We start from the raw sequence: 22,872 nt of genomic DNA, 5'->3' as shown, positions 1-22,872 counted from the left end.
CTCCAGCGGATCTGAACGGAAACATCTGCCGAGGCATCCGATCCCACCGAGTCCGTCGCCTCCGAGCACCGCGGTGAATTGGGGACGAGCCGCTTTCGCATGGCGAAAGTCAAAGAAAAATAAAGAAAAATCCAGCGGATGACCGAGTTGGGACTCGTGCGTTTGCCAAAAGCCGTCTGTAAAGGTGATGACATTTCCCCCGCGCAGTGTGCCTCCACTGAGGGGGGCCATTAAAGTATTAATTAGAGCTCTCGCAGCCACAGACAGGCAGCTGCACCGACACCTCCCAGAGTAGTTGGCAGGCAATTAACGAGTCGACAAATAAACAGAGAAACTAAGGCAACCCAGGGCCCTTGGCATGATGGGAATGGGGGGTGGGGGTGGTGATGAAAATGGCAGACACCGGCATATAATTACTTAAAGGGTTGACAAACTCCCACAGATTTCTTCTCTGTGTCCTCGGATCAGCTGGCTGTGACCACGTTGAGCCGACTGCATACTCGTTATGCTCCTCGACTCTCCTCTGTACTGCGCCATTGATGCACTCCATGTCGTTCTGAAATGAGTGTGTGTGCAGCAGCTATGATACAGTTCACCACACCGTTCAAAGAATAGGGAACGTGGACCCTGAGAGTACGACACTTTGAGTCGGGTATCTTTTCCCTTCACTTGGAGACATGTTGGGAGTTGGCTTCAGCCACAGACTTCAGGACTGAAGAATCATCACGACGCCAAGAAAAGGATAGAAAATACTCTTTACCTTATACATCCAAGTAAAATAATTTTTAAAAAACAAATCGCATGTGTTCATGCTTATATAATGCAATATACATATATATACAATTATATATATACATATATATTTATATGTACATATTTTATTTATATATATATAGATACAAATATAAATATATTATATAATATTATAAATATATTATATTATATATATTATATTATATATATAAATATATAATATAATATATATATTATATAATATATATATATACAAATATAAATATATTATATAATATATATATATGAACTACAAACAAAGAAAGTTTGATCCATCTGCTATCTTCTATTGCCCGATGGTGGCATCAAAATATTAGTAAACATAATCTTTCATGAATTTAAATATTCTACGCCGCAGAAAACTCTCTCATGCATCGCCGTTGTTTGCTATCGTACTCCAGCTCACTTTATTCTCCTCACGGCGATTCTGACGGGGACTATGAGGTTTTTTTTCTTTTGCTAATCCCATTAGACATCCATCCTGTTGCTTACTTTGAGGAATAGCAATTATAGTAATGGGGCAGATTTAAGCAGCACTAGGGGGCAATTCCCCCCCCTCCCCCGACAACAAAGCCAATCTTCTTACATTCCTCTCTGCACTGGGCAGCGTTCCCAAAATAGTGGCGGAAGGGGGCCCGGCGTGGCAGCAGCCATGAATCAACTTCTCTCCCATGCGACGCAGGGCATGATGGGGGCTCCTTTGTGAGGCTCCGCGTGGACAAGGTTATCCAAACTGTGTCCTAACAAATGCACGTATTAGTTCAAACCACCGTTTACAAACCAGAGCTCGAAAAAGGAAATTGTGGATTTTGCGTGCGCGATGGGGGAGATCGTAAAAGGACTCGCTGGAGCTGTGCAGGGCTTCACTCGCCTCGCGCTGGACATTTACTTTGGCACATCATTGATTTCTTTCCAAAAAGACGAGGGCCAGGCCGCCCACGGGGAGATGGATGCAACACGAGTGCAACGAGTGTGTGGGAGACTCTGAAGCAGTACGCGTCTGCGAGAGTCCATTTGGTGCAGAGTGTATTCAGGCTGTGTGTGTGTAGGTGTGTGTGTGTGTAGGTGTGTGTGACCTACCTCTCTCCAGGACCTTCTGGACCTTGATGTGGTTGGCACAGAAGCCGCTGTAGAGCTTGAAGTGGTCGGCGTAGTAGAGGAACGATCCCCCGAGAGAAAACAGCAGCTTCTGTCGACCGAGAGAGAAAATAAAAACACAGGCAGGGGGCCCGGGGTCACACACGGGCGGCGAGAGCGCGATGTCACACAAAGCCCAATGAGTACAGAGGAAAGGGATGAAAGAGTGCGAACATGGGAAGTCATGACCGAACCACTCTGTCCTCTCTCTCTCTCTCGGGGGAGGAGAAGCAAACGGCCTCTCTGTTCGCTCCCTCTCACCTCTGGAGTTCACTAGCTTTCAGCAGCTCACAATCCAACCTGTGAACCTTCGCTTCGATCAATAGACAGCACTCGTCTTCATGTCGAGGCTGTGAGTCACCCGGGGGACGCCCCGGTCTCAAAGATCATCCATTTTTCTTTGGAATATTGGTGGGAAATCACCTGGTTTAATAATAATGTTGTTCCGTATACTCATCCTGAGTTAATCCATCCTAATACTTTGGACGTTTAATCAATAAGGTGATATGTCCCTGTGTGTGTGTGTGTGTGTATCTCACCTTGAATTGTGAGGGGGTCTCCAGAATGCTGAAGTCTGGCGAGGAGGCGATCCTCTCCTCCAAAGTCTGCAGAAAGACCCTCTGGAAGTCGAGCATCTCTGGCAGGCTGCCAAACAGACTCTCCATCTGGGGAGGAGAGTCGTGGGATGACGGGTAGAAGGAGGGGAAGAGAGGAAGGAGGTAGGAGGGAATTGTGGGAAGGTGATGGATAAGGATGGAGGACAGGAAAAGAGCAGAGCAAAGAGTGGAAGGGGGAGAAGGGAGAGAGAGTGAAGGAATATCAGGCGACATGAAGAAACAAGCGCCACGATAGCTTGTAATTCATAACAGAGTCAGACGGGAACCCGGGAGTGTTGTAGAAATGCCGCCGGGCGGAGTCGACCCATGTGACCTCCCGGTATTAAACACTCTATGGATTCCAAGCTCCACCTCCCAGGACACGCCTCTGGACGCCTGCACACCTTCCATAATGTGCATCATACTTCACACGCTCGCCACCTACCTCGTCCAGTGTGAGGAAGGTTTCATTCTGCAGGGGTTTCAGGTAGATCTCGAACAAACAGGCCAGGTCCTGTGCACAAAGAGATGAGAGGAAGGTCGAGGAAGGAGACAAGGAATCAATCAGCAATAGTTCACTTTATCCCTTCACTGGTGCGTCCTTTTAAATCCCTCTCATCATCAAATCACTGCATATTTCTCCTTTTACAACCTCCTATTGTCTCCTTGTAACAGCCCCTCGTCTTCATCATCTCATTCCTCCATCTTCTCCCTCCATCTCCCTCTCCTAATTTAATGTGGCTGTAGCTCGTCTCGGTATCAGTGGATATATTCTCATTAGGTTGATTTATGAGCTTCTTCTTCTTCCTTCTTCCTCCTCCCTCCTCCTCCTCCTCCTCCCCAAACTACCTCAGCCGCAAGTGGGGCATGGATACAGGCGAGCAGGCCTGCATCAAAGCACTCTGGGAAGATAATCCTCTCACTCAATTACAAATAAACGGCAAGTTGAAAGAGTTAATGAAAAATGAGGAGGAGACGAAGAAGGGGCGAAAGTGGCAGACATGACAAGTGTTGCACAGTCAAAAAGATCATGGATGTGGCTCTTTGATGTGTGTCGGAGAGGGAAAGGTCCATTAGGGCAACAGCATGACAAATAAGGCGAGACAGGAGGAGGAGGAGGAGGAGGAGGAGGATCTCTCACTGTGAAAAAAAAGCGTCTGTTTCATTTCTTCTTCTTTTTATGTCCTGTGTCACTTCAAACATAATATCTTATATATTTAAAGGAAAAGTTCAGCATTTTGAGAAATACACAGTTATTCACGTTCTTGCTAAGACTTGATACCATCTTCATCTTCATCGGCGTCGGTCAAACATGGAGCTGCTGGTTAATTTAGCGCAGCATAAAGACCGGAGAGGGAACGGGCTCTGTCCAGAGGATATGAAATCCATCTAGAAGCACCATCACTCATTGGCATGTTATATCTTCCTATTCTTCTTTGCACAAAAAAGTGCACGTCAAATACTATTTCTGAGACTCTGATTGGCAAACTTCTGTTCTCTCTTTTGTCCGGCCTCTTTCTTTTCTTCCAAGACAAAAAAAAAGCAATAAAACTATTTTTAAAAAGCATTAAAACTACTCAACCTTGAGGCATTAAAACTACGTCAAGGTCGCCTCTGCCCACCAGCCAGTGAAGCCATTTATATCCATGTCTGTCCAAAAGATCCCACTTTAAATATTTGTGTGAAATTAATATATTAATATAATTAATTAATATTAATTGTTGTGTTATAGCTAAACTGTGTTTCGTGAGGTCACGGTGACCTTTGACCACCAAAATCTAACCAGCTCATGATCGAGTCCAGGTGGACGTTGATGCCAGGCGAATCCACAGACAGACGAACATTCCCAAACCACAACACGGGCTGGCGTGGCGGCATAAACATGATACCGTTTTATAACAGAGGTTAAATAAACTCAGTTTGATCAAAATATTCTTGTTAGCTGATAAGAAATTCGACAATAAGAAGCGGTGGGAGAAGCTGCGCGGGCTCACCTTGACGTAGGACTTCTCCGTGTCCACCAGCTCCTGGATGACCTTGCGTAACCTCTCGGTGGCGCTCATGTGCCTGGGGCAGGGTCGGAGCAGCGGAGCGTCTCCCGTGGGACCCGACCCCATCTCTGACGCCCGCCTCCCTGGAGGTTCCTTGGTATTGTCCATCAAACCCGAGAGAGTGCACACTGTGTCCACGCTCTGTAGGGGGCGACAGAGAGGGGGCGGGGTGTATTTAGGTGAGGCAGCTCAGGGAACAGCCAGCTGGATAAACTCTGGATCACACTAAGACAACTGCATCGAGCTATTCACCATTAATGAGTTCCACTTCACACAGTGGCTGTATAAAATAATGAGGTCTATAATTCTGCACTGATCATGGCCAGGGACTCTCCTGGGGGCACTCAGAGCGTCGGGGAGATTTAGCTATGCAGTCTATGCTAATTGGCTTTGCATCAAAGACTGTGCAGTGCATCTGAAGGACTGACTTGGTACCCCAGCAGATTTATTTTGTATTATTCCATCATTCTTCTAAACCATAATGGACAGTTATGCAGCTTTGTGTCACATCAACTCCACATTTGAGATGCCTTAAGACCCCAAGAGGTCTCGTATTAGTTTGTAATGGTTTATATTGTGGAGGGCAGGTTAGACACATCGAATGATAACACCTCGGCTCATTCACAAACGTATCAGAGTTACCCTCAGCCCGCTTTGTACTTCTGATAGGTGGAACCCCGTGAAGCACTCAGACTCATGCCATTTTCAACAGAAACAGCAAATCTGCGTCGCTCTATTGGACCGCATTGCCTGCGGTAGGGAAATTACCATGAGCCGTAGGCCCCGTGCTGTGAAGTGTTGCCTGTGGCGGGTAAGACTTTGGAGTTTGAGAGCAACTGTGGCAAAACATGCAACTATCATCAGCCCCTCTGTTCTATTCCCTGGGACGTACAAAAGATAAGCAGGGATGAAAAGAAGCCTCTCTCCTCTCTGTGTGACACGGCGGCTTTTCAAGCACTGCAGTAAATGTTCCCACACGATCAAAATCCATCCTGAAGTCTGAGCTGACGAGCTTGGCGAGCTCGACTTCATCAACCGCACCAAGCTACGCCAGACTGTGGAGCGCATGCGATTTCTCCTCTCACCAACAGCCTCTTGACGACCAGCCGTCCTTCCGCCAAACAATGTTGGATTATAATTTGTCGGCGGAGGCTGATACGTGTCGGTAATGGCGGGTTCCACTCCGCTGCAGGGCGACTAACAGCACAGCGGGATGGCAAAACAGCGGCTCAGCACTCTCTGCCTTGTTGTGTGGGAGGTGGACTCACGAATACAGAGCGCACAGCAATACACACCGATCGATGCAGCCTTCATTCCCACACGCCGGAGGCATCGACACCCACCCACACACACACACGTGTGTGTAAGCTTGTCTAAGTAAGTCGTTCAGCCCTGAAACTGGTGAGCTGCCACACACACACACACACACAATTAATAAGCCTGCGACTCATCAGCAGCTCATTACAGCGTGGCCACTCTGGAGACGACCCTCCAACGCTGCAATAAAGACTGTGTCAGAGTGGCAGACTGAACGCGAGGGGAAAAGAAGGAGAGACAGTAGTGTGGGGGGAGGGGTGTGGGCGATGGGGTGCCTCTCTGTGTCCTCTATGCATGTCTGGGCTAAAGCTCTTTCAAGTGATCCGCCGCCCACAGCAGCGCTCTGGAGCTCTTCCAGTGTGGGCCGACGATGGTCGCGAGGGCTGCTTGAGGTCTCCTTCTGCGCTGGTTCTGGTTGGAGCGCGCGCGGCACACGCGTGTACACACACCCACCAGACACGCCTGTACGCTGTAACGCACACCGACAATGAACCCTGCGCTCCGTTAATGGTCAAATTGTGTTTGAGTTAAATGCTTGTTGAACTATTTCAGGTAAACCAACAAGCGCCTCCCTTCAGACTGGTGATGCTGACACAGACGGCGCCCGTCAGCCGCGTCATTCCACGATACACGCTCTGGAACTACTGCATGTTGCGGCCGGGCGGGTGGACGGGAGAGATTACGTGGAGGCAACACGGACGTTAAGGACATGAGAGCAAGGTAATCATCTGAGAGCCCACGGGGAGACACAAGCGCCATATATATGCCATTTATTTCAGGCTAGGGGGCGGGGCACACACCGCCACTCAAGTGACGAGTTCATTCTAATCACGCGCTCGCGCTGGTAGGATGCGGGCTCATGTTCGGCTCGTGTTCGCATGCCACTGAGATGATGGAGGAGCCCCACAGCTGGTGAAGAAAAGAGCGGATATGCTTAATTTGACTAAGCACACATGAAAAAACCCTTTCTACCTCTCACACAGCTTCCTAACTAGGTACCATTTCCATCAACACTAAATGGCAGACGCCTGCATTGGAGCGTGACCAGAAGAGAGAGGGGGGGTTGTGTACACACACACACACACACACACACATTGTCGTGACTCAGGAAATACAATTGCCTCAGGAGCCGTTGGAGGCGGGAGAAAAGCCCGGGAGCGCCAGGACAGACGAGTGGATCCGACAGCGCTGCTGCAAATTCATTTTCAGGTTCTCTCTCTGACGGCCGACAGCTCTCTGGATTTTGTTTCCATCTCTTCTCGCCTAAGTATGCCCTCAAGTCATTTGAGAGAAGAGGCTTGACAACATTTGCGGGTAAAAAAAAAGGTCTGATCCGTTTTAAAAATGAAGTGAGAGTCGTTGAGTCATTTTGTCTCCGTCTACTCGGTTTCCTTCTGATGGCGTCCACCAGTCAGAAGTCTTTTTCAGTGAAGTGCCAGACACACATGTACATGACGACCACTCGCTGCCTTGAGGTCAAAGGAAGAGGGTTTAATCAGCCTGTTCCCTTCCTGTCCTTCATGTCTATAAATCCACTCAGTTTCATTCCAAACGGGTCAAAGAAATGACCATGAAAAAGAAGCTTCACCGATACTGCCTCCACGTCATAATGAAAAGAAATCGCATCCGTATCAATGTTATTAAAAAATAAATCTTTATCGTAGTCACTCACTTTCAAGAGCGGCGATACTTATAAACAGTCGAGGACTCACTACTTTCTCTTTTCACGAGGGCCCTTCAAAAACACAGTTCACGCCTAAATATCTGCTCGCTCTCACCATGAAGAGCAGCTTGGAGAGCAGCCTCCACGCGGCCGTGGCCGGCCGCTGGGTTCTCCGGGCCAGAGAGCTGCCCTTCCTGCGCAGCCCGTCTCCCCTGGACGAGGACGTGACGGCTCCACGGACTAAATATCTGCGAGAGAACTGAACCGCCGGACGTCTTTATCTCCGTCCACCTCCGATTCTGGTTGGTCAATCCCCTCTTCAACTTTCCCCAACCTCCAAAGCCGCTCTCTAATTAGTGTCCACTGCTAGGCCCGGGTCAGAAGCCTCAGCATCGAGTACACCTCCGAGGCGGAGCGGGCTTTGATGGGGATTGATCCATTGATCCCGCTCCGTGCCGTTCTGTGAGCGTAAGCAGAGGAAATAGTGCTCGCTGCCAGCTTCGCATAGAAGTCACGAGCGGACAGTCTGTCCACTTGGCTCGTGCAAATAGAGGCAACCGTGTCCTCTCTCACTGGCCGTCTCTCGTCATCGCCGCTGGTCCTCCGACATCTCCACTTTCACAGCCTGCTTCCCCTCTGTCCATTCGCCTGCAGATATCCCCGTCCCAATGTCCTCTTCTTGTGGTTCTTCCTCTCTCTTCTGGGGCTCCATGTGACCCGAGTGTAACGTCCAGGGAGCTGAATGGAGAGGCCGGGGGCTGCATCAGTGTCTCTCAATAGCGTCAGTACAATGCAGACGGTTCTGGCTTGTTACCTCCACACACACACACACACACACAGGAATGGCTGCCTCCAAACTGTGAGGCTCGGAGCCAGCGGGGGGGGGGAGGGGGGGGGGGCAGGAATGTTAACTATAGCCTCACGATGGAATACAACGTGACATGTAGGGCACTTTATTACACACACAACTTGTTTTCCAATCTAACTTTTAAGTCTAGGTTACGGTACTTTCTCTTCTGGTGTCCTGTGAGTCGACAATGCAGCGTCACGGTTCCTCTACTTTCAGCGAGATCACAGTCTGTAGTTCTTTTTTTTCCGGAGAGACACTGAAGTAACGGGACAGGAAACAAGAGGTGAGGGAGAATAGGAGCGACACGCAACAATGGTCCCCAGTTGCGGTTGATGATTGGCGCCTTAATCCCCAGCACCAAACAACACAGGCGGTACAATGTGGCGTCTAAAAGGCAACTGTTTGTCTCGTGAAATGTAAACGGACCTGTACTTGTAGAGGGTTTTTAAAGCCTTGCGACCACTCACAGCTACATGTCACCATTCCTTCACTCACACCCGTTCATACACTGATGGCAGAGGCTCCCGTGCAAGGTGCCGCCTGCCCATCACGACTGACTAATCATTCACACACGTTCATACACCGCAGGAGCATTTTGGAGTCAAGTGTCATTCCCGAGGATCGACAGATATTTCTCCAAAGATTCTGTCTTCATCATCTGTGTCGTCTCAACGCGACGAATGTGCAATGGGGCACGGTGTGGGACTCTCCCTTCTCAAAGGCGTTTTAGGTGTTGCACTTGATTGTTTGCATGAAAAATGTGTTTGTGAATAATCTCCAAAAGCGGCGTTCCAATCCCACCTCCTTACAAGTCCACACAACGGGCCGATCACGGTGTGAAGAGGGCACGACGCTGTTAAACAAGCCGACACGCACTTCATCCAGGCACACTGAGGCCTTGATCCTCACACTCCTCGTTGTTGGCTTTGATCACAGACACTAATCAGGCAACATTTTAGCCCCCCGTTTTTGGCACATAATAAACACTAAATATTATTCAGGTCTCGTTCGTGTCAAATTCGGATACTTGTTTTGTCCAAATATTGTGTGTAAACACTGGCAGAAAAAACCCCAGCCCGGCTCTGTCAGACGAGGAGGATGCTAGACAAACACTAAACACGCTCTCCATCTCCCGGTAACGCTCCGGCGGACTCATTATGTACAGAGCTCAGTCCGCTTTGCAGATGAAGCTACGCTCAAATCCAAAGAGAAGTCTTCACCAGCAGAGAGGCTCCATGTTAGCCAAAACACACAAACAAATGGAGGGAGGGAGAGGATTAACAAAAAGACGGGATGATATACAGGTGTGTCCCTGGGGTTAGCTTTGCCCATCCCTCACAAGAAAAAGCCTTGTTGTGACATTAAGGGAGGGGGGGGGGGCAGGCCAGTGATTCATATGCCATGTTAGTGGACTATAGTGCCTTGATGCCATCTTCTTTTCAAAGCCCAATAAAAGGAGATGCACCATCATCAATCAAACAGAGCGGAGGGGAGGGAGAGGAAGATGAGCGAGAGGGTTGGTCAAGCCCATTTACGCCTTTTATTATTCATCCTAAACAAATAATATTCCACCAAGTCTCGGAGGACTTTGGGAGAAGACTGTATTTTAATAATGAAGCCAGCTTCAGATTAAAGCTCCCATTGTACTTGGTCCCCAATGCCATCCAGACGCAGTCCGCTGCACGGCCGCCAGCACAACGCCGGCACTATACGCTGCTCTTACTCCACCACGGTGTCCACGTGCAAGTGAAAAGGTTAAGTGGGAATACTGGCTGCCAACGTTAAACATGGCTTAATGACAAGTCTGCAGAATAACTTATGGGAATCCCTGTGCTGCCCCCATGTGCCTTTCTGACCTGGAAACAGATCAATCCGGGTGATTCAGAAGCAACCAAAGCACCCTGAACTATTCACACCACGCAACTGCCAAAGATGACATGGTACTAACAGATAATAGACCCACTGAGGTGACAGTATCAAAGTGATCACATGAAGAACCTAACTGCTAGTCACACGAATGACTGACTGCAGACACAATAAATCGTGACACGTGAACAGTTGAATTAAAGATCATCAGGATAAGGAGCGGGAAAAACCGGGAGGAACATAAAGCATGATCCTTGTCTGAATGTTTGAGTCGTTACAAAACTAGCAGGCAATGACTGCCATGTTCAATGTCAAAGGTAAGTGTGTTAATCGTTACAGAAAGTACAGCTGGGGTTGATGGGAGTGTTATTAGTTCTGCATAAACCAAAGTAATGGACATTATATAATTAATGGTGCAGGGGGAATATTCAGGGGAACACCAAAGTGAGTAGGAGTCATCCTCTGGGCACAACGGGTATCTGGACCAAGTTTCATGGCAATTCATCCCATAGTTTTTTGAGATTTTTCGGTCTAAATCCAAACGGTGGACCCACCGACCGACTGTGCCATCACTGGAGCCAAACCACGAGCATGGCTAACAACGCAGTCAATTAAAGTGCATTGCACGTGATCCTGTAGACGCAGGCTGTAATTTATGAGCTCTTTAAAAATTAAGGCGGAAATCTTAATAGAATGCAAAACTCTCCGAATGTAAAAACTACTCCGGATTCGCATCGGGGGAGATATTTTTAGCAACGACACACAGAAGCTTGTGGGAGTCGTGTGTGTGAGAGTGTGCAGCCCGAGTGTAAAGACTCCGAGTATCAGCTGCCTCGGCGGAAAACCGCCCACGAGCAGGAAGCTCATCGGCCGATCGTTACCGTTTCTTTGTCTCTCTTGCAGGACAGGCAGCCGGCCATGTCCCGACCCAGGCGGGCCAGCTTGTCTTTGAGGAACCGTCCCAAACTGAGCAGCACAGAGCCCAGGAACAGGTCCTTCTCCTCGGCCTCGCAGCCGGACGGCCAGAACCAGCACAGGGCCAGGAGGGAGCACAGGGCCTGGACGGGCGACTGGTCCCGCATGAAGAGCCCCATTAAAGTGGTGAGGTGGAGGCACGGCCGAGCATCTTCATCGCTCGGGGCGGGGGCTACGGTCGGCCCCCCCGGTGCAGCCGTTTCAGCCAGTTCTGGGTCATATTGGATGGTGGTCCCGATTGGTCCCTCCGTCGCTCCCTCTATTTGAGTTCCTCTCTCCGGCTCCTGTTGACCGTTCAGTGGACTGACGAGAGCGGGCTGGCATTAACTGCGCTAACAGCCATAAACCCAGATTATTAGCCTGCTCCCGGCCAGATGGCATCTGATGGGTTTAGTCATAACCCCCACATCTCCATAATATACCCTCCCCTCCCCTCCTCTCCTCTCCTCTCCTCTCCTCTCCCAAATCCCAGCCGTACACCAGTTGGGTAAAATAGATTCTCTTAACCCTTGTGTTGCCTTCGGGTCAATTTGACCCGATTCAATGTTTCACCCTCCTGTTGCCTTTGGGTCAATATGACCCGATTCAATGTTTAACCCTCCTGTTACCTTTATATTTACGAACATATTTTACCCTTGAGGTCAATATGACCCCAGCTATTAAAATCTCCAGAAAATTATTAGAATTAATATTGTTTTCCAAGTTTAAGTGTGAGGTACTTTATGTTTGTTTGTTGACTCCCGAAAGAACACCGACATTAAACATTGAATCGGGTCAAATTGACCCGAAGGCGACAGGAGGGTTAAATATTGAATCGGGTCAAAATGACCCGAAGGCAACACAAGGGTTAAATGGTTGAAGCTCCAAGGAGGATAGGGAGGGAGGGGGGGGAAGACAGGTTTGAAGAAGATGATATAACCTGACATCCATAGGCATCAGCCATATTCTTTTGAAGTCTAGGAGCCACGATAAGAGAGGAGACTCAGAAAACGGAAGATAATTCTGTTAGTCACACCTTCTTTTTATAAGTGTTAAAAACACCTCTCAGACGCCTCTCGCCCCACAAGCCTAAGAAGGTGGAAAAGGACAATCCAGACCAGACAAGACAAGACAAGACAAGACAAGAGAAACGGCCCAAATGTTGCAGTTCACTGACGTCTTCTTCTAATTCAGAGACGAAGCATCGTGACATCATTACTTGAATCAGGCCAGATCGCTCCGACAGAGCCAGACAGAGGATGTCTCTCGTCAGAAGTCCATTCAAATGCTCTTATTGAGGCATTTAGTCTGGAGAAAAGCAAAGAGGCCGTGTGTCCACCGTTTACCCTTCGGTTGAACACTCGACCTCACCGGCTACTTTACAATGTGGAAAACATACGACTGCAATCTACACAATAAATGCATATGAAGGCTTTTACAGCACGATGGAATTTGACATCAAAGTAACACGGCAGTCGTAGTGATGATACACACTGATAATCACCATTTCAATATTTTAAACTGTCCAAGACCCAAAAGGTATTTTGTTTACTATCATGCAAAACTAAGACAAACAGCTAATATTCACATTTCAGGAGCTGGACATTTTTGCTTTGAAAATTACTTAAAGACGATAATTCAATTATCAAAAAGAAGCTTCTATCGATCAACTCGACTGATCACATCAGTGACGTGGCCCTTCAAGTGTTCCCGCTATGTTCCTCCGTTTGTGGATACACGAGTCGACTGGCGCCGTGTGGTGAAACCAGACCGCGGTCCCTCCATCGGTCGCCTGGGATGCTATGGGTGTGAATCCCCTGTTCAAGCCTCTATTAAAGCCTTTTAGCTGGCTGGACTAGTTAGATGAGGGTAAGAACAGACTAAATGGATCCAGCTATTCTGACTGCCTGAATGCATCCCCATGACTGCATCTCAAATCAATTACATCTTGACGGACCTCGTGGGAGTTTTCCGGGACCAATTCAGTTGACGTCCGCAAATCGATCGGTTCAGCTCATAATGGTCGTGGCACAACATGGCTCCAAACCAAAGGCTACGGCGCTCTACAGCCAAATGTATCATTAAGTAACTCACGGGCACGGGAATCACGATCAGCCCCTCAATCACTTGCGAAGCAACCTTGATGGCTGTGATGTGAGCGTCTCAAAAACACACACACACATAGATCTCTCTTGTATAATAACCACAAACTGAAATGCAACGGACCAATACATCAAAGGCGATCAGTTTAGTGAGAAGGCCGATTACAAGGTGTGACAAAAGCTTGAAATTTGTCCTTCCTCTCATCCATCACTATCGACTTTTAGAACGCTGTGTGTGTGTGTGTGTGTGTGTGTGTGTGTGTGCCTATATGCTGATACATGGCTGATTTTCTACCCGGCGACTCCTGTGATTTCTTTCTCCCCGCCCCAGAGAGCAAGCTGATGGCTGCGCGCCGTGATTAAATTCCGCTCTTCGCGTCAGTAAAAATCCGATTTACAAGCACCGATATCTCAGCCCGCGTTTATCTTTTTTCTTTTGTATGTGTGTGTATCGCCTTCACAGTGGCTGCGTCTCCCTGGTGGAGGCAGAGCTACTCCCCCCTTTGTGCATCAAATAAGCACATATGCAGTGACAAAAACACACACACACACACACACGCCTCAGTAAAGCTGAGCAGCAGCGGTGGTGGTGGTGGTGGCGATCGTGGTGCAGTGCAGTGGGACTGACTCGTGTCGCTGGGCAAACAAAAAGAGGAGCACAGAGCCTCACTAGAGAGGCGCAGAAGGCCAGTTCTTCTCTCTAATCTGCCTCCGGGCTGACCTCGGGTCAAATAGCGCTCCGCCTCTTCTGACAGGCAATAAGAATAACGCAGCAACGGCAGCTCCAGCAATTAGAGACGGTTTCTGGATATTTGGCCTGGATTTGCTATCAATGAATCATCGATGAGATAAACACGACAACATGACTGTGCCGATTTCCCCTTTTTCATTTAGGCCACGTTACATAACGAGCAGGTTGGTAAAAGTGTGCCAAACATGCACTCAACATTGTTGACAGCCACTAGGTAGCTTAAAGAGGACAGAAAATATGAGCTGGATGATGTAAGAGAAGAGGACTACGGATAAACACACACAGATCTGGTCTCAAGCTGAAGCAATAAACACCGGCATACACACTCTCTCGTGTTGCATTACCACAGCGCTACGGCAGAGCTCCCAGCGGGGCGGGCTCATGCTCAGTTAAATTACTTCATTAAAGTTGGTTTGCATATCAACAACCTCACCGGAAATTCAACAACAGACAGGACAGAAATAGGAAGGCAATCTGAAGTAAATACTGAGGGACACACAGGAGAGATTTCTCTAAAAGTGATACGAGAGTTGCATCAATTGCAGGGCACCTAAAATGTGTTTAAGGGCAAAGCCAGGTCCTTGAAGGCACCATGAATTAGTCGCGAGGAAGAAAATGTAAGAAATGTACTATTGTTGCCGTTAATACAATGACAGATAGGTACGTTTGAGTGAATCTTACAGATGCGTCCAAGATTCAGCTTTGCCAAAGGGCATGCATTGTGCCACGTGCATGTGTGTGAGTGTGTGTGAGTGTGTGTGCATGTGTGTGTGTGAGTGTGTGTCTACATGACAGCAATAGGCTGTGTTGATACCGGTGGCTATGATGGCGTATCCTAATTATGGTGATGCTAAGAATTGGGGCCAGTTTGGTTTCTGACAACCCACAGCTGCCACTGCGAGTGGACACACACACACACACAGACACAGACACACACACACACACACACACACACACACACACACACACACACAGAGAGAGAGAGAGAGAAAGGCCTGGGTGGAGCGAGAGAGAGGTGCCATTCATGGATGTCTAGGAGACAATGGAAACACTTTCTTTGGAGCACTCAGACGCTCGAGCCCCTCCTACCTTGCTGTGCTGAACAGGCCTGTGTGCGCCGTGGGAGTGACCGCTCTCCAGCCCGACGCCCGGGGACTCCGTTCCATCAGCTACACTGCATACGCCTGGACGGAGAGAGAGAGGGGACACTATTACTACACGCTTTAGCTCCCCTGTGTGTGTGTGTGTGTGACAGTGTTTTTGCTCATACCGCCCATCTCCGCATCTGAGTCTGGTGGTTTCTGCTGAAGCACATCCTTCTACTGACCACAATACACAAACGATGTAATCTAAACCCATCACGGCCGCCTGCCTGGCGCGCAGAACCTAAAATATGTCTCCTTTCTAAAAATGGCTCAGGCATTCAGTCATCCCAGAAGAACACATTTGGCAATTGGGATTAAAGACCATCTCGTCTTGTTTGACAACAAATAAATAAGTCTAAAACTCTTTCAAAGATAAAGGGACATGCTAAGATAAACTGAGCAGTTTGACAACATCTTCCCAATTCTGGCTACTTAAAATCTTTAAATTCAAGGTCCAGAGGACAAACTCGGAGCAGTTGGCACATGAAAAGACTTTATTCTGGGATGGAGTCTGGGAGGCGGGCCAACGTGACAGCAGGAAACAAAAGAAAACTCCTTTCCCTCCTGTGGAGCTGAACTTCTCCTTTTTGAGATGCCAATCAGCATCAACCAAATGTCTGACTGATAGAGTGGAGTAACAAAAGATATCTAATTATCAGAATTTGGTTCTATTGTCTGGCGTATTTGCAGTTGCATTTGTGTAGCTTGAGTCAGTGTTTGTTCCTCACTGTCTTCTTTTACCTCGCTGCCTCCTCATCAGCCTGAAATCACAAAGCGCGCCCTCTAGAGGCCGAGTAGTAAACTGCAGGCACTTTGAACGCACCACTCTCTGTAATGAGGCCTTCAAGTCATAAATCCCTCTTTTTTCAATATGGCTGTACTGCAGAAAACACGAATGCTGTACAGATCATTAAGATGAGGCTTGATACTTTCGCTGAAACTGACTCTCTGTTGACTCGTTTCATGGTTGGACATTAAAAAAAACTGTATAACGAGAAGGCATTGCGTGTTCTCAGTCGTAAACTTCAGGTACATTTTGGTCCATTTCATTTTTTTAAAGTTGCATATCATGAACCCACAAAAGTCCCAAGCTTAACTTTTACCCAATTTACACTTTCTCTGTAAACACTAACAAATAGAGATATCTGAGCTTGTCCCTCTCTTCATTTTTATTTTTTAAAGAACTGGCAGTTCATCAGCCGACTATTCCTGGCCGAGTTGTTCATGTTCTTCTTGGTAATGAAAAGACCAGCTGTTCTGTTCTGAACTACTTGATAGTACCACAATGTTTTTCTGTTGAGTTAGCTTTGCCTTACCTTTGAGAGTGAGGCTTGAAATAAACTAAACGTATCCCTAGCAGCTGGGCATCAGCTGTGTTAGTGCGGCAGCGTGGATGAACTTACTGCTCGGACACCTCAGATCTGCAGTGAGATTAAACCGAACTGACAGGAAACTACACATCCACAGCAATAATGAGCTGTCTGCGGTCAGAAGCCCCTTCTGGGCCTTCCTCTCGCTCTGGATTCACAGAACTTCGAGATTTCCTATCTCTTTCTACTACTTTTATTCTTTTGCTTCTTAAGAAGAGAGAACGAGTCTCTTTTGAGGAAGCAGAGAACTAAGCAAGATCGTAACTGGAGCGGAAGGTGAGCTGTACGCTGTTTTCCGGTCCAGGAAACTAAACTTTATGGTCAAATACTATTAATGTGAGCAACTGACCATCGAGTAACTTATAGGTTTGGATAAGCAGCACATCACAGGGACTAACCGAACTGGAATAAACACCTTTCAAAAGAGATCACGCAAACAAACAAAAGGACGTGAAGAATGACACGGCTCGTTCGCTTGCAGAGAAAACTGTCAAATTGATGCCTTCATAAAGTATGACACATAACTGAGAAAGGGCTAAATCAATGGGCGTTCCAGGTCTCTCTCTCTCTCTCTCTCTCTCTCTCTCTCTCTCTCTCTCTCTCTCTCTCTCTCTCTCTCTCTCTCTCTCTCTCTCTCTCTCTCTCTCCCTCTCTCTCTCTCCCTCTCTCTCCCTCTCTCTCCCTCTCTCTGAAATCCCCATCAACTTCACTGTGAATTGTGCTGTTAAGTGTTCCCATTAAGTAAAATCTATAGCCTCGGAGTACAAACACATCTCCACTAATGACGAGCTGTTAGCCGGTTCAACGCCGCGCAGACATGAGCACCTGAGGAGGACTTTGCGCGGTGGTGCTCGCTGCAGACTTCCTGGTTGACGTCGAGGGAAAGGACCTGGTGGGTGGAGGTCACCGCTGGCGGCGGGGGGCCGTCCCGCCTCAGGCTGAGGTCCAGGGTGGGCTCGGCAAACAGCGTCTGGATCAGAGCCAGGTCGAGGCCCGACACACACCTGCCGTTCAGCACCAGGATCTCATCGCGCGGACGCAGGCCTGGCAACGCGGTAGAGTGCGTTTCAGAAAAAGGAGGCAAAAGAACTACAGATCGCATGTGTGACACCGCTATTGGTGGTGTCGGCGTTATTTGTGTCATTAAGCGGGCACCTTTGTTGAATGCCAGGTCATCGGGAAGAACTTCGCTGACAAAGATCCGGCTGTTCTTCTGGCTGTCGATGTGTCCCGTCACTGCAAATCCTGGCAGGAGGAAGAGAGACAAAGGCAACGACAAACAAAGAGAGTTAGACGGGCAGAGAGATTACACGAAAGACCGCGAGGACACAGCTAGACCTGAATCGGTCCACCTGTGGGGTCGTCTCACCGAAGTCCGCGGTGTCGCTCGGCCGCCTCATGTGCAGAGCAAACACATGAACTGGGACCACCTCCAGCTGGTCGTTGACCTGCAGGGTGACATCAACACACGTTCAACAAAGAACAGACCGTGAGGATAATGTCTCCGTGTGTGGCGTTGCATGTTCGCCCTCCTCACCACATCGCGGAGGAGCTCGCCCGGAGCCAGGTACCGGACCTCCACACCCAGCCCCGCTCGTCTGTGGAGTCGGAGGCAGTGCACGCCGGCGTCCAGCTGTTTCACCTGTTTACACAAGAGTCCCTAATGCTCAGTGGCCCGCATGCACAGAAATCAGACGTGTTTCACGCACCGACGCTTAGTCGGACAGCTGCCGCGTGGCCGAGGTGTGAATTATTCAACGGCTTTACACTGTGTGATGACAAATTTCCGGGAAACAAGAAAAGTTTTGCCAAGGGTATTGTGCTGTGGCTGTGTGTGTGTGTGTGTCCATCTATGTGCAGCCATTCTTACTGGATGAATAGGTGTGTTATTTCAAGCTCATGGGAACATGAAAGAAACCAGATCTGCTTCTACAGATGCTCAAACAAAGAGTATTTGATTATTACCTGACACAGCTTAACATGTATACAGGTGCAAATAAACCCCACATTACAGGAAAATACAGATTGTTAACATTTAGTATTTAAAAAATTAAATTTAAAAAAGACAAATAAATCTAAATTTCACCACAGCTGTGAGGAATATTGTTCTCTCACAACCAACCTTGCAGGCTGCAGAGAGCAGGTCAGCGGCTGTCTGGTCTAGTCTGACAGGAACTTGGACCGTCAGGCCGTCTGGCATGTAGACGCACGTCGGCACGTCTGTGGCAGCGCCGAGGCTCTCCCACAAACCGCCCTCAGGGGGCGACATGGAGTAGATACTGGCCAGCCTCTGTGGGAGAGGGGAAGAAGGGAGGTTAAAGAAAGAGACGTGTGAGAGAAATAGAAACAGAGGGTGGGAGCAGCTGAGAGAGAAAAGCAGACTTTCAGTAGCAGCACTCAAATCAATACAGTTCCATTTGTCCAAATGCTTGGCTCTGGATCCAGCAGCGGAGCAGAGATGCCATACAATTAGCAATTTCAGAAATTCATTTGACAACATGGACGGCATTGATCCACATAATAGTCTTTGTAATGGCCGTGTACACAAGCGGATTGGCAAGGGTCGACCGGCAGGTCTGGAAATCCAGACGGTATCTATAGCACGTTTATTTGTTTTTTAAAAGCCACGAGGGAATTCTGATTTTAGAGATGTATTCAATGATTTGAAAATACGTCAAACTTTGGGATCAGCCATTGGAAGGTAATTGCTTGTTGGTGGCATTAACAGTGGGGTTAGAGCGGGGTATCACGGTGTGGGAGGGAGCGAGGGTGGCCCACCACCACGCGACCTCACAGGCAGCCATTTGAGGGTTTTGGTTGCGACTGTGTGTCTCCGGAGGGAAAAGCGGCGCTGCTGCATCGAGGGGCCGTGGGAGACGCCACAGTGCAGCCGAACACCGCAATTATCAAAGCCCCAGATCTTTGAGGAAAGACTCAAACACGCCACATGGACTGGAACTCACGGGTCGGAGACGCCGACGATTCAGCACTTCTGACCAAGACAATACGAGAGAAATGACTGCACGAGTGATTTAGTCTGGGTGCAGAGTGATGCTTTAAAAAGGACATGATGGGAGTGGTGAAAAGCTCACACACACACACGCCAGACAAACAGTCTGAGGCTCTCTGTCTGATACGTGTCTGTTTCAGAAGCTGGCAGCTTGCAGTTGATGCATCACATCAAAGAGGAAAAATACCTTTTTCCCCTGACAGACAAAAAGCCTAAAAGGGACAAGCCACGGCCACACGGGCTGTGGCTGTGCACACACACACACACACACACACACACACACACACACACACACACACACACACACACACACACACACACACACACACACACACACACACACACACACACACACACACACACACACACACACACACACACACACACACACACACACACACACACACACACACACACACACACACACACACACATTCTTAATTCGTCATCTAAGCGTCCCGTTGACGAGTCTACTTCGGGAATCAGGCCGCCAATGTTCCCAACACAAAGTGCCACTTCAACATCCACCTCTGCCCGTGTGTGTTCAGGCAGTGAGGTCATGCTTACAAACTGTGGATGAAAAAAAACCAAGCCGTCATGGCAACTGGTTGCATACCCGCCCTGTGTTGTGTCCCAGCGACACGGCGTGAGCGGAAAACTAAGATCGGGTTGCCTGCGTGGACCGGTGGCCGACTAACACTGGACACGCATTCACGGTCAGAGAGGGTCGTACGGCGCCGACGGTTGGCCGGTCAGCGTTCCACGAGCGGCTGCCAAGAGTACGGTTCGGGCACGCGCCGGACTTCAACGAGTCCTCTGTGTGGCGTGTGTCTGTATTTATGTTTGCATTCGGCCAAATAACTCAATACTTCAGTCTTTCCTCTCATGCGTGGATGCATTTCCGAGCAAGCCGCCCTCCACCCCGCAGCTTCTAAAGACGGAACGTGGAGTAACGGACTGTTTCGTGGCCACGAAGCAAACACAGCCTTTCCGTTCCACTTAGCAACTGGATGAGACACACATTACAGGACGGCCTCAAATAGATCGGGTGACCGTGAAGAAGAAACAGGGGAGTAGTCGGAGACGATTTCAGCCAATTTCCCTCCATTACATCTATTAGGAGGATGTTACTATTCGGCTCCTCTCGGCTCCAACCAAGGTTCCTCTTTCCATCACCGTGACACACGCACACACACACGCAATAATAACAGCCCACACTGGCCAGCGCTGGTGCCTGTTCCTTAAGTTAAAGCAAGAGTGCACAGTCATTGTATTATTATATTTGTTTGTGTGTGTATATATATATATTAGGGCTGTCAATCGATTAAAAAAAATTAACTAATTAATCACACATTTTGAAATTGCGATTAATTAATTAGTGTTTTCCTTCTTTTTAAAGACAAAACTTCACACAGAGTTGTGTTTTCAAAGAGGCTCCTACATATACAGTGCCAGAGAGGTATTTAATATCGTGGATGATAAATTGTTTCTTCAGTGAAACATCAGATTAGTAAAAAAAATATATATATTGAGACCCCATTGGTCCTGGGGGCATTTTATACATTTTACAAAATAAATTAAATTCACCGTTTAAAGTCTTTTGCATGTGACACACCCCCACGTGTTATACATCAAACATTCCAGAACAATCTCAGCTCTGAAATGAGGCTCATTGTCCTCGCGCCGTGTTCTCTGGTTCTCTGACTGACAGGCTGCTAAATGAGCCTAACCTGTGAGGTGGGAGGTCCTTTGTGATTTACTGAGTGTTCATTGGTTGTTTTTTTACCGAAATGTTGACAGACAAACGGATTGACCAATCACGGTGAAGGTTTCGTGTGACGAGTTCTTTCCGCGCCACGTCACCCGACACGTCGCCCCTTCGTTCCTCTGTGTGTCAGAGGGGGAGACGGGAGGAAGGAGGAGCAGGAGGAAACTAAACTGATTCATCCACGAGTTAAACTGATTTATGATCCTTATTTTCGCGGAGAAATGATTGTTTTAAAAACGGAAACAGTGTCAAACCGTACTGCCGCGGTTTAAAAAAAAAAATTTGCGTTAATTGCGTTAAAATATTTTAGTGCGTTAACGCGGCCAAATTAATCGCATAGATTAACGCGTTAACGCTGACAGCCCTAATATATATATATACACTACCGTTCAAAAGTTTGGGATCACCCAGACAATTTCGTGTCTTCCATGAAAAATCACACTTTTATTTATCAAATGAATATAAAATATAGTCAAAACATTGACAAGGTTAGAAATAATGATTAATATTTGAAATATTAATTTTGTTCTACAAACTTCAAGCTCAAAGGAAGGCCAGTTGTATAGCTTATATCACCAGCATATCTGTTTTCAGCTGTGCTAACATAATTGCACGGGTTTTCTAATCATCCATTAGTCTTCTAAGGCGATTAGCAAACACAATGTACCATTAGAACACTGGAGTGATAGTTGATGTAAATGGGCCTCTATACACCTCTGGAGATATTTCATTAGAAACCAGACACTTCCACCTAGAATAGTCATTTACCACATTAACAATGTAGAGAGTGTATTTCTGATTAATTTAATGTTATCTTTATTGAAAAAAACAGTGCTTTTCTTTGAAAAATAAAGTCATTTCTAAGTGATCCCAAACTTTTGAACGGTAGTGTACATATATGTTTCATTTTATATACATATATATACTTCATTTTGTATTTTATATTTTACTTGTATACATCTATATCTTTCATCCCTGTTTTTTATATTTTATATTTTATTCTCGTTAGTTTATTGGTGCTGCTACTGTGACGACACATTTTCCCTTGGGGATTAATAAAGTATCTATCTATCTATCTATCTAAGAGGTGTGTATTCATGGGTGGTGGTGTGTGGTGGGAGGTGGCGACACGGAAAGAGCCATCAGTATGTCATGGACACCGGCGGTTCGGATCGTTATCACCAGCCAATCACATTTTAAGAGAGAACACTTTTCTCTGGGAATCCAATACCAGCTGCACTAGGCACATGAAAAAGAGGGAGCTAAACCTGAGTCGTATCCCGTCACCATATTTCTACTACCCTGCTCAACTGAACTGTGCATTTAAATGATGTGGATAGCTCAAAGAGAGTGTGAGAATGCAACGCGAGGTCAGAAGTTCAGCGTTTTGGTAAACATTGATTTTTCTTCGAGCTACAGAAGAAAGTATTCACTCAGCCTGCTGCTGACGGAAGGAGTGGGCGGATGGAGGATGTCATTGTTAACTCTGTTCTAACCTCT

The 22,872-nt window shown here is 47.6% G+C and overlaps 1 protein-coding gene across 3 annotated transcripts in view; it reads right to left on the bottom strand.

Annotated features, from left to right (window-relative positions):
* The window catches only part of scaf8 (SR-related CTD-associated factor 8), a 115,424-nt gene that overhangs the window by 5,748 nt on the left and 86,804 nt on the right, over positions 1-22,872 (bottom strand). For all 3 annotated transcript variants that reach the window (XM_056427030.1, XM_056427032.1, XM_056427031.1), the window contains exons 10-19: positions 18,717-18,884; positions 18,132-18,236; positions 17,964-18,042; positions 17,750-17,839; positions 17,420-17,638; positions 15,169-15,263; positions 4,520-4,717; positions 2,971-3,039; positions 2,469-2,594; positions 1,873-1,981 (exon numbers count right to left, since the gene is read on the bottom strand). In XM_056427030.1, the coding sequence (XP_056283005.1) occupies positions 1,873-1,981; positions 2,469-2,594; positions 2,971-3,039; positions 4,520-4,717; positions 15,169-15,263; positions 17,420-17,638; positions 17,750-17,839; positions 17,964-18,042; positions 18,132-18,236; positions 18,717-18,884 (1,258 nt within the window). The remainder of the gene's footprint in view (positions 1-1,872; positions 1,982-2,468; positions 2,595-2,970; positions 3,040-4,519; positions 4,718-15,168; positions 15,264-17,419; positions 17,639-17,749; positions 17,840-17,963; positions 18,043-18,131; positions 18,237-18,716; positions 18,885-22,872) is intronic.

This window comes from Pseudoliparis swirei, chromosome 11 (assembly GCF_029220125.1).
Source record: "Pseudoliparis swirei isolate HS2019 ecotype Mariana Trench chromosome 11, NWPU_hadal_v1, whole genome shotgun sequence".
NCBI lineage: Eukaryota > Metazoa > Chordata > Actinopteri > Perciformes > Liparidae > Pseudoliparis > Pseudoliparis swirei.
The sequence above is the reverse complement of the archived record's forward strand: the minus strand, read 5'-3'. Positions and strand labels throughout refer to the sequence as shown.